The sequence below is a fragment of the Microcaecilia unicolor genome, chromosome 1 (assembly GCF_901765095.1).
Source record: "Microcaecilia unicolor chromosome 1, aMicUni1.1, whole genome shotgun sequence".
In the NCBI taxonomy this organism is placed as follows: domain Eukaryota; kingdom Metazoa; phylum Chordata; class Amphibia; order Gymnophiona; family Siphonopidae; genus Microcaecilia; species Microcaecilia unicolor.
In genome coordinates this window covers 761,939,292-761,956,553 of record NC_044031.1, presented here as the reverse complement: position 1 = coordinate 761,956,553, position 17,262 = coordinate 761,939,292, and the positions used below count along the sequence as shown (strand labels likewise).

Genomic DNA, 17,262 nt, shown 5'->3' with positions numbered 1-17,262 from the left:
GCGATCCAGCTGTGAGTGAGGTGATGAAGATGAAAGGAAGAGCTCTACAGGTAGAGAACAGAGACATGGAGGAAAAGGAGACAAGAGGAGGAATACAGAGACTGGAAAGGAGATAGATAGAAAAAAGAGTCAGGACCAGCATAATTGGGGAAAACACCCCAGCCAGAGAACAAAGAGAGAGAAAAACATTTTATTTTCTTTTTAGTGAGTGGAACATGTAACACATTGATTGACTGATGATGTAAAGTTGGACAGAAAACAGATAGTTGGATTGTGTTGCTATTTACATTTTGTTTCGTGCATAATTAACCCTTGTATGCAGGATATACCGACAGCCTACAGGCTTTTGTATCAGATAGAGCAATAACTTGAAAAGGTGCAGGCCATTAAGGAGTTAAAAGTGGGGACAGTGCCTGGCTTAGATGTGCTGACAGCAGATTTTATAAAAAGTTCCAGGACATATTAACACCTAAAGTAGTGGATCTGTTCAATGAGATAAGGAGGGGGAGTCCTTAGGGCAGGGATTAGTGTTACCAAAGCCAGGAAAGACCCAATGCAATGAGGCTCTTACAGGACGATTTCATTATTGAATTTAGACCTAAACGTTTAGGCCAAGGTTTTAGCAAACCGATTCCCTGCATATTGGAACTGGTACACAGGGACCAGGGCGGTATGCAGCAGAAGGTATTAGAAGGGCATTATGTTTGACCTAGAGGGCCAAGCAGGGAAGAATTCCCAAAATATTGTTAGCCACCAGTGCCAAACTGGTAAATTAGGCCTTCGTGCTTCATACAGAAGGGGGGAGGGTGGACGAGGGGAGGAGGAGGTTGATCCTGGGCATGAAGAAACTTGTGAGAAGGGTTTTCTGGTGGAAGTTCGTTGAAGAAACAACAACAGGCAAAATGTTGTACACGGTCATATGTGGGGAGGTGGGGTTAGACGGGAATCCAATTGTGGTTTGTGTTATAATTGACTTTACTGAAAAAGTTTTGAGTATGACTTTGTTTTGAGAAACTTTGCAGTTGTATTACGATTGAGCAGCAGACCAACAAACAGTGGGCTTTGGGAGGAAAGTTCCGGGGTGGATTCCAGAGATGTAATAGTGGAGAGTTTGTTCTCCCTAGGGGGACTATAGACAAGGGGGTCCCTGCTGCCTCTGTTCTTTGTGCTAACATTGGAGCCATTAGCCAAACTTGTTCAACACAACAGGAATATCAAAGATCCGAGTCCACGTAATGCTCAATGCAGATGACATCCTGTTCACAATCGTGCAGCCAAGGTTCGCTCTACCAGTAATGAAGCAGGAATTGACATGATATGGGGGTGTATCAAGATTTAAAAACAATGTTTGGAAACTACAAAGTTCTAAAAAATGTACTTGGTACAGGAGAGGGAAGCATGGTGGGGGGGGGGGGGTGCTTTCCCTCCAAGTGAGCCAAGAAGACCATTTGGTATCGGGGGTAAATATGTGGGGCCTGGAGGAGTTGTACCAATGTAATTATGGACCTGTCCTGGAAAAATTATTTAAGGATAAGGAGGAATGGGGGAGGATTGGACTTGACATAGCTTGGGAGGACAGCCAGAATTAAGATGAATCGAAAGTGCTAAGATGTATCCAACAGAAGGTAATTGGCTGTACACAGAAGAAAAGGCCAACGCGATTAGTAGGGGAAGTGTTATTTAGAAAGAAGGACCGGGGGGGGGGGGGGAGGGGCTGCAGATTGAAAGATATGTAGCAGTTCAGCTGAAGGCAATACAAGAGTGGAGGGGCTGGAGTTAGGATGGAACAGGAGCAGGCCGGAGAGATATCATTGGGTGCCTCATGTTATAGAGAGAGTGATACAATTGTTGAGTCCTTTCACCGACCTAACAGTGGGGGTTTGGGCTAAGGAGAGGAGAAGGTTAGTAGGGGAATGGGTCACAGTGATTACTTTGCACCAGAACTGCATTAAAAGTCGTTTCGGGAATGGAGAGAAAGGATTGGTCTGGGTGGGACAACTGATGGATAAGTTGGGAGGGGGGGAAGTTCAGGGGTTCCAAAGAGATGCTAAAACACATGTGCCCAACTTTACACTTACCCCATAATTCTAACAAGCAATTATTGGCACTAATTAGAATCAATTTACATGTACGCTCATAAATCCGTGCCTAAATGTTACATGTGAGTCGGAAAAGGGGGTGCGGAAATGGAGATGGCCATGGGCGGATTGGGGGGCTTGACTTTTAGTTACAGGCGCAATTATAGAATAAGGGAGCTCGACGCGCCATTTGCACCACGTTTTCATTGGTGCAGATGGCTGCGCCTAAACGAAGGCACAATCCCTGGGCTTAAGTGCTATTCTGTAAACTGCGACTAACTTTAGAAAACCGCTATGTGCTGACTTTTTAGGACGTTTGCACCCAATTTATAGAATGAGGTCAGTTGCGCACGCAACTTAAGTTAATAATTATCTGTTAATTGTCGTTAACAGCCAATTATTTGCTTAAATTGGTGTTAGTTGGCACCAGCTGGTAGTTGCATGCACAACTGTCCTCAGTCGCTATTCTAGAAGCTGCGCCCTCATTTTCTGTCATGCACCGCATCTAGGAGACATGGCCGTTGGAGGGGCACGGGCAGGTCAGGAGTGTGCCTATGAGTTCCTGAGCCGGTCCGTCAAGCTCCGTCTCTGGCCGTCTTCAAATCTAAGCTAAAAGCCCACCTTTTTGATGCTGCTTTTAACTCCTAACCCTTATTCACTTGTATTTTATCATCCTCACTTTAATATTCCCTTATCTCTTGTTTGTCCTGTTTGTCTATCCTAATTAGATTGTACATAAGTATATAAGTAATGCCACACTGGGAAAAGACCAAAGGTCCATCGAGCCCAGCATCCTGTCCACGACAGCGGCCAATCCAGGCCAAGGGCACCTGGCGAGCTTCCCAAACGTACAAACATTCTATACATGTTATTCCTGGAATTGTGGATTTTTCCCAAGTCCATTTAGTAGTGGTTTATGGACTTGTCCTTTAGGAAACCGTCTAACCCCTTTTTAAACTCTGCTAAGCTAACCGCCTTCACCACGTTCGGCAACGAATTCCAGAGTTTAATTACGCGTTGGGTGAAGAAAATTTTTCTCCGATTTGTTTTAAATTTACTACACTGTAGTTACATCGCATGCCCCCTAGTCCTAGTATTTTTGGAAAGCGTGAACAGACGCTTCACATCCACCTGTTCCACTCCACTCAATATTTTATATACCTCTATCATGTCTCCCCTCAGCCGTCTCTTCGCCAAGCTGAAAAGCCCTAGCCTCCTTAGTCTTTGGAGCAGGGACTGTCTCTTCATATTCAAGTGTACAGCGCTGCGTACTTCTAGTAGCGCTGTAGAAATGAGTAGTAGTAGTAGAGTTAGATGTACATTTTACAGAATACTAGGGGTTACCCCACCCTTTGACATGGTGTAAGTGCTCACACCTAAAGTTAGGTGCGAAACTGTAAACTTACGGTCGTGTTCTGTACTGGAACTGCCATTATTCAATCCACACTCGGCGTGCATCATCCCAGTGCTTAATCTTTGGTGGCATTTATAGAATTTACCCATATGGATTAACGTTGGAGTATTATCTTCATTATAGGCAACTGAGGCATTATATTGAGGCCGAAGAGGATCCCACTGGAAGAACTAGTGGCTAAGCAGAAAGGGGGGACTGGGGGTGAGGAAGGGCCGCAGTCTGGGGTCCCCGTCATAAGGGGTACAAACAACAGAGCAGGGAACAGAAGGGGGAAGAGTGAAGCCTAATGATTGTTGCAGTTGTCCGGGTTTTGCCGCGTCTGAGTAACTGGAACCGAGGTTTCGGCCATCATGTTGTGGCTTTCTTCAGGGTATTCTATGAGGTGTGCAATTTGTCTTTATATATAGTGGGTTTTAAAACCCCCCAGAAAGGAAGATTTTAGCGGGGAAGTCTGTTGGTCACAAATTTGAGTTTTGGCAGCAAAGTTTATTGGTCACAAATTTGAATTTTGGCGGCAAAGTGAAATCTATACTATTGATAGAGAAAAAGAGCAGCGTGGGTGAGAGATGGGGGTTGGGACAATGAGGTATGGTGGTTGCATGGGAAGGGACGGGGTTCCCTAATTGAGTTAGTAGGTGGGGGCTATACAACAAAAGTAACAGAACACGGTAGTTGGCAGAGAGTCAACTTTCCTTGGTATTCATTCGTTTCTTTCTCTTGAAGTAGAAGTAAAGATTGTATTATTAGCACAAGTTGTACACACTTCTGAAGATGTTGACCATGATTTAATTGAATTAAAAAAAAATGGTTGAGGTACTTCTCCAAAGCAGGAGCACACAGTCCTGCACTTTCACCCATGTTGCAAAGCAAGATAGATGGACAAAGGGCACCCGTGTCACGGCTATGGCTGTGCCTTTAGGTCCAGACTTTCTGTTTTTCTGTATCTGGCTCTTTTCCTGCTGTTGATGTTCCTGTTAGCCAAGCCTTGCTTCTGGTCTCTCTGCCTGCAAGCCTCTTTGCCCAGCGTGACATCATCAGCCATCTCCTTTATAAGGACCCGGGGAAACTTTCCTGGGTTGCCTTTGCAACATGTCTGTTTCCCTTTTCTTGTTATAGTTGTAACTGCGTTTGATTCTGAGGGAACTGGTCATCTTGTTAGTTCTGTTCCTGCTCTCTGTTAAAGCCAAGCTCTGTTCCTTCTTTCTGTAAGCCCTGTTATGTTTCCCTGTGTGTGTGGTTCTGGTTTTGTGGTTCTGGTTTGAACCTGAATGGATTCTTTCCTGTTAGCACTGTTCTCAAGCTAAGCCCTGTTCTGTTTCCCTGTGTGTGTGCTTCTGGTTTTGTGGTTCTGGTTTGAACCTGAATGGATTCTTTCCTGTTAGCTCTGTTCTCAAGCTAAGCCCTGTTCTGTTTCCCTGTGTGTGTGGTTCTGGTTTGAACCTGAATGGATTCTTTCCTGTTAGCTCTGCTCTCAAGCTAAGCCCTGTTCTGTTTCCCTGTGTGTGTGGTTCTGGTTTGAACCTGAATGGATTCTTTCCTGTTAGCTCTGTTCTCAAGCTAAGCCCTGTTCTGTTTCCCTGTGTGTGTGGTTTGAACCTGAATGGATTCTTTCCTGTTAGCTCTGCTCAAGCTAAGCCCTGTTCTGTTTCCCTGTGTGTGTGGTTCTGGTTTGAACCTGAATGGATTCTTTCCTGTTAGCTCTGCTCTCAAGCTAAGCCCTGTTCTGTTTCCCTGTGTGTGTGGTTCTGGTTTTGTGGTTCTGGTTTGAATCTGAATGGATTCTTTCCTGTTAGCTCTGTTCTCAAGCTAAGCCCTGTTCTGTTTCCCTGTGTGTGTGGTTCTGGTTTGAACCTGAATGGATTCTTTCCTGTTAGCTCTGCTCTCAAGCTAAGCCCTGTTCTGTTTCCCTGTGTGTGTGGTTCTGGTTTGAACCTGAATGGATTCTTTCCTGTTAGCTCTGCTCAAGCTAAGCCCTGTTCTGTTTCCCTGTGTGTGTGGTTCTGGTTTGAACCTGAATGGATTCTTTCCTGTTAGCTCTGCTCAAGCTAAGCCCTGTTCTGTTTCCCTGTGTGTGTGGTTCTGGTTTGAACCTGAATGGATTCTTTCCTGTTAGCTCTGCTCTCAAGCTAAGCCCTGTTCTGTTTCTCTGTACCCTTTCTGTGTGTAACTTCCTATTTCCGCAAGGGCGGAATACAGTGAGGGAAGGCTGGCCGACGAGGCGATTTTTCTTCTTTTACAGGCCGACGCGAGGCACCGCTCCGCTGCTTCGTAGATTTTTTTAAAGGCTGTGTCACTGTGCAGGGTGGCAGGAGAAGAGGGTCGTTGGCACGGAGCTGGTAGGCAGGTGGGGACTGGGTCGGGGAGGGGACCTACAAAAAAAGGTGCCGGTGCGCCGTACCGGTGCGTACCGGCACAAAAAAAGCACTAGTACTATGTAAACCACTTTGAATGTAGTTGCAAAAAGTCCTATTTCCCTTTCCCTATTTGAGATTCTAGATGGAATGTTGAAACTATTTGAGATTCTACGTGGAATGTTGCTATTATTTGAGATTCTACATGGAATGTTGCTAGTGGAGGAGTAGCCTAGTGGTTAGTGCAGTGGACTTTGATCCTGGGGAACTGGGTTCAGTTCCCACTGCAGCTCCTTGTGACTCTGGGCAAGTCACTTAACCCTCCATTGCCTGCCGCATTGAGCCTGCCATGAGTGGGAAAGCGTGGGGTACAAATGTAACAAAATTCTAACCTCCCACATAAGCATGGCGGTGGTCTGGCTGTCCTCTTTTCTTTCCTTGATTTCTCTGTTACGCACCAATACTCTCTTCTCCTGTCCTTGAGGCAGTGGCCCTGACTCTGCATTTGAAATTATTTCTGGCCATTGATCTTCTCCTGATTTATTTATCCCCACCTATTTCCCATTCTTCCCTGCAAGCCCTTTATGATATTCTTTCTCCGTATCTTATTGACCCCCTCCCTCTTATCATATTGGGGCATGTGATGAAACTACAGTGTAGTAAATTTAAAACAAATCGGAGAAAATTTTTCTTCACCCAACATGTAATTAAACTCTGGAATTCGTTGCCGGAGAAAGTGGTGAAGGCGGTTAGCTTAGCAGAGTTTAAAAAGGGGTTGGACAGTTTCCTAAAGGACAAGTCCATAAACCGCTACTAAACGGACTTGGAAAAATCCAAAATTCCAGGAATAACATGTATAGAATGTTTGTACGTTTGGGAAGCTCGCCAGGTGCCCTTGGCCTGGATTGGCCGCTGTCGTGGACAGGATGCTGGGCTCGATGGACCCTTGGTCTTTTCCCAGTGTGGCATTACTTATGTACTTATGACTTCAACATCCCCATTTCAGACCGAACTGACGATATTGTTCTTGGTTTTCTTTCCTTCCTCTCTGAAAATCTAACCTCTCAGACCCATTCTGCAGTTCACATCCTGGGCTCTTTTATGACCTGGGGAATTGGGTTAAATTCCCGCTGCTGCCTGATGGTCAGCAGTGGGTTGAGATCCTGGGGAACCGAGTTCAATTCCCTCTGCAGCTCCATGTGACTTAACCCTCTGTTGCCCCGGGTACAACAGTAGTACAATGTACTACTTAGACCGTGAGCCCACTAGGGACAGACCCAGAAACTGTAAACCGCTTAGATCTGTGCGGTATATAAGTGCTTGAATGAATGAATGAACACCCTCACTTACTGTTTCTCTCCCTGTCTTTGATTTTCCTGTCTTCTGGTCAGATCACTTCCTTCTTACATTTTGCCATCTGCTTTCCTCAGCTCTATCTCAGACTTCTCCCTCATTTCCTAAATTGGTTAGGCGGTTAAGAGACCTCATCCCTGAATGCTTTTTTGCATTTTGCCACCTTTTCCCCTTGGATTATGTATCATTTTCTCTGGATGACCAATCCTGTCTGTGGGATACCGCTTTACAGCTTGCTTTCTGTTCAAACCTCCTACAATCAAAACCCATCCATGGTACCATGACGGCCTTCGTCTCCCGAAGCACCAACTTCCCCATTATGAGTGCAAATGGTGCAAGTTTAATCAAATATTTTCTTTTTTTTTTTAAATAAAGCCTTGCAATTCAGAGCTGTAGTCCTTTCAGCAAAGCAGGAGTCCTCCTCTGCTTCGACACGACATTAAATCACTCATGCTTGTATGAAATTCTCCAACAAGTTACTAAGTCTTCTTAGCATGCTTCCTTGCGATCAGAGTTGGACTCAAATGCCTTTGCCCAGGCATCGCTGAGAAAGTTGAGGATGTGAGGCATTCTGTTTCTCCTCCTCCTTCGCCACCAGCTGAGTCCTCTCCTGTGTTAAATAGGTTGCTAGTTTCAGTACAATGTCTTCTTTCAAAATGCTGTCCCATACTGATGTACTTATGACCATCTCCACTGATCCAATCCCTGCTTATTTCCTGAAACAAATTGGTCTATCTTTGATCTTTTACATCCATACTATGGTTGTGACCAGCCTTTCTACTGGTACTTTTCCTCATAAATGGAAAACAGCCACTGTCTCTCCTTCTCAAAGATCATTCCTCAGACTTCTGTAATCCTTTGTATTATCATCCTATTTCCAGAAATAAGCAGTGGATTTTCCCCAAGTCAATTTAATAATGGTCTATGGACTTTTCCTTTAGGAAGCTGGCCAGACCTTTTTTAAACCCTGCTAAGCTAACCGCCTTTACCACATGCTCTGGCAATGAATTCCAGAGTTTAATTACACATTTAGTGAAGAGAACTTTTCAACAATTCATATTAAATTTACTACTTTGTAGCTTCATTGCATGCCCCCCAAGTCCTAGTATTTTTGGAAAGAGTAAACAAACGATTCACGTTCCACTCCACCCATTATTTTATAGACCTTATATCTAAGGTTACGGAAAAAATCATGGAAGAGTCACTCTCCTTATTTCTTGATAGGACTAATGTTTTACACCCGTGCCAGACTCTTTCGTGCACAATACAGCACTCAACACACTTTTGCACTCTCCAATTTCATTCATCTCAGTCATGATGAAGTCCAAGAGGTTCTTCTCGTCTCACTCGATCTCAGCGCACCATTTTATCTGATTGATCATGACATTCTTTTATATCGCTTGGAATCTGTGGGCATCACTGATACTGCCTTATCTTGGTTTAGCTCCTACCTATCTGGAAGAACATTTCGTAAACAGTGGCAAAAATCCCTGTCTGAACCGTTCCTCTCTCTCGGTGTACCTCAAGGATCTGTTCTCAGACCTATTCTCTTTCATATATTTCTCTCTCCAGTTGCACTTCTTTTGCAGTTGCTGGGCATTACTTTTTTTCGCAACCTGGTACAATCAATGGTTCTGAGTCATCTTGATTATTGTAATGCACTCTATGCTGGCTGTAAAGAGCAAATCATCAAGAAACTTCAAACAGCCCAAAACACTGCAGCCAGACTCATATTTGGAAAAACAAAATACAAAAGTGCCAAACCCCTAAGAGAGAGACTACACTGGCTTCCACTTAAAGAGCGTGGTCGCATTCAAGGTCTGCACTCTGGTTCATAAAATCATTCACGGAGATGCCACGGCTTACATGTTAGACCTCATTGACTTGCCAACCAGGAACGCTAAAAGATCAGCACGCACATTCCTGAATCTTCACTTCCCCAGTTGTAAAGGACTAAAATACAGATTAATACATGCGTCCAGCTTTTCCTATATGAGCAAGCGGTTGTGGAATGCACTGCCACTTCCCCTGAAAACAATCTACGACCTAACCAACTTTCGTAAATCACTGAAGACTTATCTCTTCAACAAGGCATACCACAGTGATCCATAACGCATCACCACTTACCTGATACTCTGAATGTTATCTCACTATACCTGATTGCTTAATTCTATTATGTCATCCATATTCTTTATGTAATACCTATTGTATCTTTTACTCTGGAATGGCGATTGCCATGACGGAACATTGTAAGCCACATTGAGCCTGCAAATAGGTGGGAAAATGTGGGATACAAGTGCAACAAATAAATATGACTTTCCAATTTCTTTTCCCACTTGAAAATTGTTCTCTCAGTATTGATGCAATTACTCTGAAACTCTATAAGATTGCTAATTGGTTTAGTTCCAATAAGTAAAAACTGAATGTCTGAAAAGCTGCTTCAATGTTTTTAACTTCAGTTAGCCCATGTTCTCCTTTACTTTGCGGTTTGCCTATTCTACTGGAGGCTTCTGTGAAAATCCTTGGGGTGTTAGTCCATAATCGTCTTTCTTTTTACTACTGCTGCTTATTTCTATAGCGTTACTAGATCTCTTCGCTTGCCAGTACATACTCTAGTAATCTCTTGACTTGACTATTGCAATTCTCTCTTTCATGGTCTTTCACTTTACCAGCTACGTCAACTACAATTAATCCAAAATACCGCAGTTAAGCTCATTCATGGGGCTAAGAAATATGATAGTGTAACCTCTCTTTCGAGCTCCGAACATTGGCTTCCCATCCATTTTGTATCGCATTCAAGGTTCTAGCGTTAACACATCAAGTTCTCCATTCCAGAGTCCCCAGTTTCTGTTCAGATCACTTCTCCCCTATGCATTCTTCCAACCAACATCTACACTAAACGACACGACACGACACTACACCATGCATTACATTTGCCATAGTGGGATAGACCGAAGGTCCATCAAGCCCAGTGGCCAATCCAAGTCACAAGTACCTAACAAGATCCCAGAACAATAAAACAGATTTTATGCTGCTTATCCTAGAAATAAGCAATGGATTTTCCCAAGTCCATCTTAATAATGGCTTATGGACTTTTCTTTTAGGAAATTATTCAAACCTTTTCTAAACCCTGCTAAGCTAACTGCTTTTTACCACATTCTCTGGCAATGAATTCCAGAGTTTAATTACACATTGAGTGAAGAAATATTTTCTCCAGTTTGTTTTAAATTTACTACTTAGTAGCTTCATTGTGTGCCCCCTAGTCCTAGTATTTTTGGAAAGAATAAACAAGTGATTCACTTCACTCAGTGTTTTATAGACCTACGTACTATTCCTTCTCATTCGCAGATTGTGTCCCTTCTCAATGGAACCTCCTACCCCTGGATCTCCGTGTTGAGTTCTGTTTTTGAATTTTAAGGCAGCTCTGAAAACATACCTTTTCAAAAAGGCTTTCGGTGTTGCATAATATGAACCTGAAGACCCCGCAATACTGTTTAGAATTCTAACGTTTTGTAGGTCCTAGAATGTGTTTATCTTTTTGTGCAGTTCTGTTCTCCCTATTCCCTACCCTCCTTTTGTTTCATTTAGGATTAATTTCTTCCTGCCCCTTATCCCCTTTCCTTATAACGGAAGATTTGTAACTAGTTATTTTATGTGTCGTTCCATTATTCTTTCTCTCGTATACCAGAGAATGTAGTAAAAGCAGTTAGCTTAGCAGGGTTTTAAAAAGGTTTGGATGGCTTCCTTAAAGGAAAAGTCCCTAGACCATTATTAAAATGGACTTGGGGAAAATCCACTGCTTATTTCTAGAATGAGCAGCATAAAATGTATTGTACTGTTTTGGGATCTTGCCAGGTATTTGTGACCTGGATTGGCCACTGTTGGAAACAGGATGCTGGGCTTGATGGACCTTCGGTCTGTCCCAGTATGGCCATACTTATATACTTATGTACCCTTTCTAAACTGCTCAGATATTTGTGATTTGTGGTATATTAAAGGAAGTTGAACCTTGAACCTTAATAACTAAAAAAAAAAAACCCCTAGCCACCTGTGTAATTTGGAGCAAGCTCAGGCTGCAGATGTCCTGACCAGGGGCGTAGCTACTATGGGGCCACGGGGGCCTGGGCCCCCGTAGATTTGGCCCTGGACCCCCCTGCCGACGACCCTCTCAACCTCCCCTCCCGCCGTCGCCATCTGCTACCTTTGCTGGCGGGGGGCCCCAACCCCTGCCAGCCGAAGTCTTCTTCCTTCGTTTTGTTTCTGAGTCTGAAGTCCGACGTCAAACTCACAGAAACAGAACGAAGCCCTGCAGATCACAAGGCTTCGTTCTGTTTTTGTGAGTCTGACGTCTTGCACGTCAGACTCAGAAACAGAACGAAGGAAGAAGAGGACTTCGGCTGGCGGGGGTTGGGGTCCTTCGCCAGCAAAGGTAGGTGACGGCGGGCTGGGGGGTCGAGAGGGTCGTCGGCAGGGAGGGGTCAAAGTTGTGGGTGGTGGTGCTGGCGGCGGCGGGGGGTGTCGGCAATGGCGGGGGGGGGGGGGACTGAAATGTGCCCCCTCAGCTCAGGCTCTGGACCCCCCTGCCGCCGGTCTGGCTGCGCCCCTGGTCCTGACTGCTGCATGACATCTGCTGAATCCTGGAATAGAGGAGCTTGTGATGATTCCTAACTAGGGACTGGGGAGGTATTGGAACTAGACAGTTTGTTAGCACCCAGGGGTTTTGTGTTGCTAACACTACATGCCAGTCCTTTGCAGCTTAGGCTGAGCTGGTGTGCCGCTTAAATGTGACATTTGAAAGGCAGAGCTGTGGCATTGGTAGTTGAAGTTTTAACGGTCTTTATTCTTTTTCTTTGTACCAGATGAGTTACCTCTTCCGCTACTGCCTTTCAGACAGTACTATATGCAGGCTGAGCATTCTGTCCCAGCCCTCCTCCAGATCAGGTAGGAGCTGTCTTCAGCCTCTCTCCCTCGCCTCAAAATATTCTCTAGGATTTTGTGTATGAACGTTGCTGGGTTTTGCTGTACTGTGTGGCCTCCTCTTGTCGTTTCTATAAATTCTGATTTGGTCAATGAAGGAAAAGGGTGGGACCAGGGGCGTAGCCAGACTTCGGCGGGAGGGGGGTCCAGAGCCCAGGTGAGGGTGCACATTTTAGCCCCCCCCCCCCCCCGGCCACCACCACCACCATCAACTTTGCCCCTCCCCCTGCTGACGACCCTCTCGACCCCCCCCCCCCCCCCGCCGCCTCCGTTGTCGCCTACCTTTGCTGGCGAAGGACCCCAATCCCCGCCAGTCGAGGTCCTCTTGCTTCCCGCGCAAGGCTTTGTTCTGTTTCTGTGAGTCTGACGTCACATCAGACTCACAGGAACAGAACGAAGCCTTGCAGATCAGCCAGCGAGGCCCTCTTCTTCTGGCACAAGGCTTCATTCTGTTTCTGTGAGTCTGACGTCAGAACGAAGGCTTCTGCGGGAAGCAAGAGGACCTTGGCTGGCGGGGGTTGGGGTCCCCCGCCAGCAAAGGTAGCCCACGGCGACGGCAGGGGAGGGTTGGAGGCAGGAGTGGGGGTTGAGAGGGGGGTCCAGGACCAAATCTATGGGGGCCCAGGTCCCCGTGGCCCCACGTAGCTACGCCCCTGGGTGGGACCCAGTATAGGGTGCAGCACATGGGAGAGAAGTGGCTTTGGATTCAACGGAGCAGGGAAAGAGCAGGTGATGGTAACCGTTCTGAGCAGATCTGGATCATGGCAGGTACCACCACATTCCAGCACTGTCGTTGTTAGATTTCTGTAGCGTTTTCTTGCTGTTTTAAAACTTTTTTTTTTTTCCTGCTTACTTACCTTTTGTAGCAATTTTTGTCTTTGGTGAGTTCAGGATATATCTAGAAGTGGGAGGCAGCATTTTTTTTTCCCGTCCTGCCCGTACTCCCCCCGTATGCCAGGCACCCTTTTATGTAGTGAGTGTGAGGCAGTGATACGTTAGTTATCATGGGCTGCAGTAGCTTTCTAGAAATCCAGCCATGATCTAGTGCAGCAATTCTCAAACCTGTCCTGGGGGACCCCCCAGCCGGTCAGGTCTTCAGGATGTCCACAATGATTACACACGAGAGAAATTTCCTTGCGGTGACACGAGGCATGCAAATCTATTTCATGTGTATTTATTACGGACATCCTGAACACTTGGCTAGTTGGGTGTCCCCTAGGATAAGTTGGGACCCGTAGATCTAATTTATACGTGAAAACTTGTGAGATGCACTTTCATATTCTAGTCTGTCACAACTCTGTTAGTGTGAAGAAATCAAATTATTTACTTGTATCTCAGGATATTTCTGCCAGTTACCCCATCTGTGGCTCACTGCCTCGTTTAGCATCCATAATTAGGGAATATTCATAACAATAATATGCTTCCTTTCGCTGTCAGTCAGGTGCCAGTAACAAGAAAGACGTTGTCAGGTTCTGTAAGTTGTGCTCGTCAGCTCCAGACCTTCATAACCCTGGAGTGATGCAGCCTTCAGGCAAACTGACCTGTTTTAATTCAGCAGCGCATGTAACGTGGAGGGGCATAATCGAACGGGGCCGGCCATCTCTAAGGCCCGGCCCCGTAAAGCGGCATACCCGACCGTATTATTGAAACAAGATGGCCGGCCATCTTTCGTTTCGATAATACGGTCGGAGCCGGCCAAATCTCAACATTTGGGCCGGCGTTAGAGATGGCCGCCATTGGTTTCCGGCGATAGTGGAAACTAATGGCGGCCATCTCAAACCCGGCCAAGTCCAATGCATTTGGTCGTGGGAGGAGCCAGCATTTGTAGTGCACTGGTCCCCCTCACATGCCAGGACACCAACCGGGCACCCAAGGGGGGCACTGCAGTGGACTTCAGAAAAAGCTCCCAGGTACATACCTCCCTTACCTTGTGTGCTGAGCCCCTCAACCCTCCCCCCCCAAAACCCACTACCCACAACTGTGCACCACTGCCATAGCCCTTACGGGTGAAGGGGGGCACCTAGATGTGGGTACAGTGGCTTTCTGGTGAGTTTTGGAGGGCTCCCATTTACCACCACAAGTGTAACAGGTTGGGGGGGGGGGATGGGCCTGGGTCCTCCTGCCTGAAGTCCACTGCAGTACCCACTAAAAACAGCTCCAAGGACCTGGGTATGACATTTGAGGCTGGCATAGAGACTGGCAAAAAAATGTATAACATTTTTTTTTTTGGATGGGAGGGGGTTGGTGACCACTGGGGGAGTAAGGGGAGGTGATCCCCGATTCCCTCCAGTAGTCATCTGGTCATTTGGGGCACTTTTTTGAGGCTTGGTCCTAAAAATAAATGGACCCAGTAAAGTCGGCCAAATGCTCGTCAGAGCCGGCCTTCTTTTTCCCATTATCGGCCATCTCGTAACCACGCCCCCGCCCCGCCTTCGGTACACTGCCGACACGCCCCCTTCAACTTTGGCCGGCCCTGCGACGGAAAGCAGTTGAAGCCGGCAAAAATCGGCTTTCGATTGTACCGATTTGGCCGGCTTTAAGAGATGGCCGGCCATCTCCCGATTTGTGTCGGAAGATGGCCGGCCTTCTCCTTCGAAAATAAGCAGAATAGTGACATAGTAAATGAAGGCAGATAAAGACCTGAACGGTCCATCTAGTCTGCCCAACAGTCACACTCATTATCGATGAGTGGTGAACGCTTGGAATGCCCTCCCGCGGGAGGTGGTGGAGATGAAAACGGTAACGGAATTCAAGCATGCTTGGGACAGGCATAAAGGAATCCTGTGCAGAAGGAATGGATCCACAGAAGCTTAGCTGAAATTGGGTGGCGGGGGGAAGAGGGGTTGGTGGTTGAGAGGCTAGGATGGGGGAGGGCAGACTTATACGGGGTCTGTGCCAGAGCCGGTGATGGGAGGCGGGACTGGTGGTTGGGAGGCGGGAAATACTGCTGCACAGACTTATACGGTCTGTGCCCTGAAAAAGACAGGTACAAATCAAGGTAAGGTATACACATGAGTTTATCGTGGGCAGACTAGATGGACCGTGCAGGTCTTTTTCTGCCGTCATCTACTATGTAACTATGTTACTATGATTCATGATTAAATCAACAATGAATGTGATATTATATACGTTACCATGAGTCTTTCTTTGGCGTTTCTGGGAAATAGACCGTAGAAGTCCGTCCGCCTCTGTCCTTATGTTCCATCTTATGGAGGTTCTCAGAGACTGAATTTGATATTCACTCATTAGTGTAAATGGGAAATCATGGTGACATCCTTATTCTGAGGAATGGTGCTCTAAGAATCTGTCTAAATGCTTATTAAATGCAGGAGGCTTGATGAGTATGTAGTGCATTTTCACCGCCAGAAACTTTTCTGTTACAGGCATGACTGGGATCAGTACCTGGTTCCCTCGGATCATCCTGAGGGAAGCTTCATACCCCAGGGCTGGGTCCTTCCAAGTCTCCCTAGCAGTGACACATGGGCTAGCGCTGTTGTATAAATGGACTGGCAAGGAGATCCCCAAGTTTTGTGTGATTTACAGCTGGAATCTTCAGCCTCTGATTGGTTTATTTTGTTCTTATATGTCTGAACTCTCCCGAGACAGAGCTTACAGCTACTTAAAGAGTGATTGTGTTTGCACTGTCAGTGACTGAAGCTCTCCTGTGTGCACTAAAGAGAAGACTTGGGGGGAGGGGGGGCTGTATTACCTGGCGAAGGTTATAAAGCGTCCAAGCTGTATTTTGGTTTGTGAGTCATTAATGCTGTGATATTACAAAAGAGAGCCTTTATAGCAATGAGTGTCACTTTATACCTGGTTCTTGTTATTGCTAATTCAGCCTGTTTATGTGAATAAAGTTGTCATCGTTAAGCAAGTCTGACTTGCATTGCTCTAGCCCTTGTGTTTTCTGTTAAGAACATCCTACGTTAGGAACGTAGTGGGGCTGACAGAATAAATATCCCGGCCTCCGCTTAGGTTTCATACTTTGTGCAAATGCAGAGATTAAAGGGGGGGATAATCCATGAAATTCTGTCCCTAACTAGCAGAAAATATTTTACAATCCCCATATGATTTGACAAAATGGTAGCTACGATTCTAAAGGGGGAAAGGGAAATGGGACTTGATATACCGCCTTTCTGGGGTTTTTGCAACTACATTCAAAGCGGTTTACATATATTCAGGTACTTATTTTGTGCCAGGGACAATGGAGGGTTAAGTGACTTGCCCAGAGTCCCAAGGAGCTGCAGTGGGAATCAAACCCAGTTCCCCAGGATCAAAGTCCACTGCACTAACCACTAGGCTACTCCTCCACTCATTCCACCAATAAGAGCCAACCTCATCAGTGATGTCACAATGGCTTGATTGTCCGATACTTGGCTCACTTCTGATATTGTGATGTCATAAGGGAAATGGGACTTGATATACCGCCTTTCTGAGGTTTTTGCAACTAAATTCAAAGCAGTTTACATATATTCAGGTACTTATTTTGTACCAGGGGCAATGGAGGGTTAAGTGACTTCTTGCCCAGAGTCACAAGGAACTGCAGTGGGAATCAAACTCAGTTACCCCAGGATCAAAGTCCGCTGTACTAACCACTAGGCTACTCCTCCACAAAGTTATTAAACATCTAGATTGACATGGTTTAATGGGCTAGAACCAACCTGGATTTTGCCAATGGAAGTCTTGGCGTCAGCAATCTGCTACATTTTTTGAAGGCGTGAATAGACATGTGAATAAGGTGAGTGTGTTAATGTTCTGTATCTGGATTTTTAGAAAGCGTTTCACAAAGTCCCCACATGAGACAACATCCTATTGTGGATTAGAAACTGATTACATTTTATTTATTTAAGAGAATGTGCTATACCGTAATTTGGGATTCATCGTGGTGCTCAACAAGAGGATAAGCATAACGAAACATATAAACATAAGTACATAAGTAATGCCATACTGGGAAAAGACCAAGGGTCCATCGAGCCCAGCATCCTGTCCACGACAGCGGCCAATCCAGGCCAAGGGCACCTGGCAAGCTTCCCAAACGTACAAACATTCTATACATGTTATTCCTGGAATTTTGGAGTTTTCCAAGTCC

At 45.7% G+C, this 17,262-nt stretch overlaps 1 protein-coding gene across 4 annotated transcripts in view; it reads left to right on the top strand.

Annotated features, from left to right (window-relative positions):
• Nucleotides 1-16,059, top strand: part of LOC115459925 (ataxin-2 homolog) — a 28,999-nt gene extending 12,940 nt beyond the window's left edge. For 3 of the 4 annotated variants that reach the window (XM_030189761.1, XM_030189762.1, XM_030189760.1), the window contains one exon: nt 15,557-16,059. In XM_030189761.1, the coding sequence (XP_030045621.1) occupies nt 15,557-15,828 (272 nt within the window). In that variant the 3' untranslated portion in view covers nt 15,829-16,059. Of the gene's footprint in view, nt 1-12,055; nt 12,138-15,556 lie in introns of all 4 variants that reach the window. The other variant, XM_030189763.1, reaches the window with a different exon arrangement.
• Nucleotides 16,060-17,262: the final 1,203 nt, after the last annotated feature.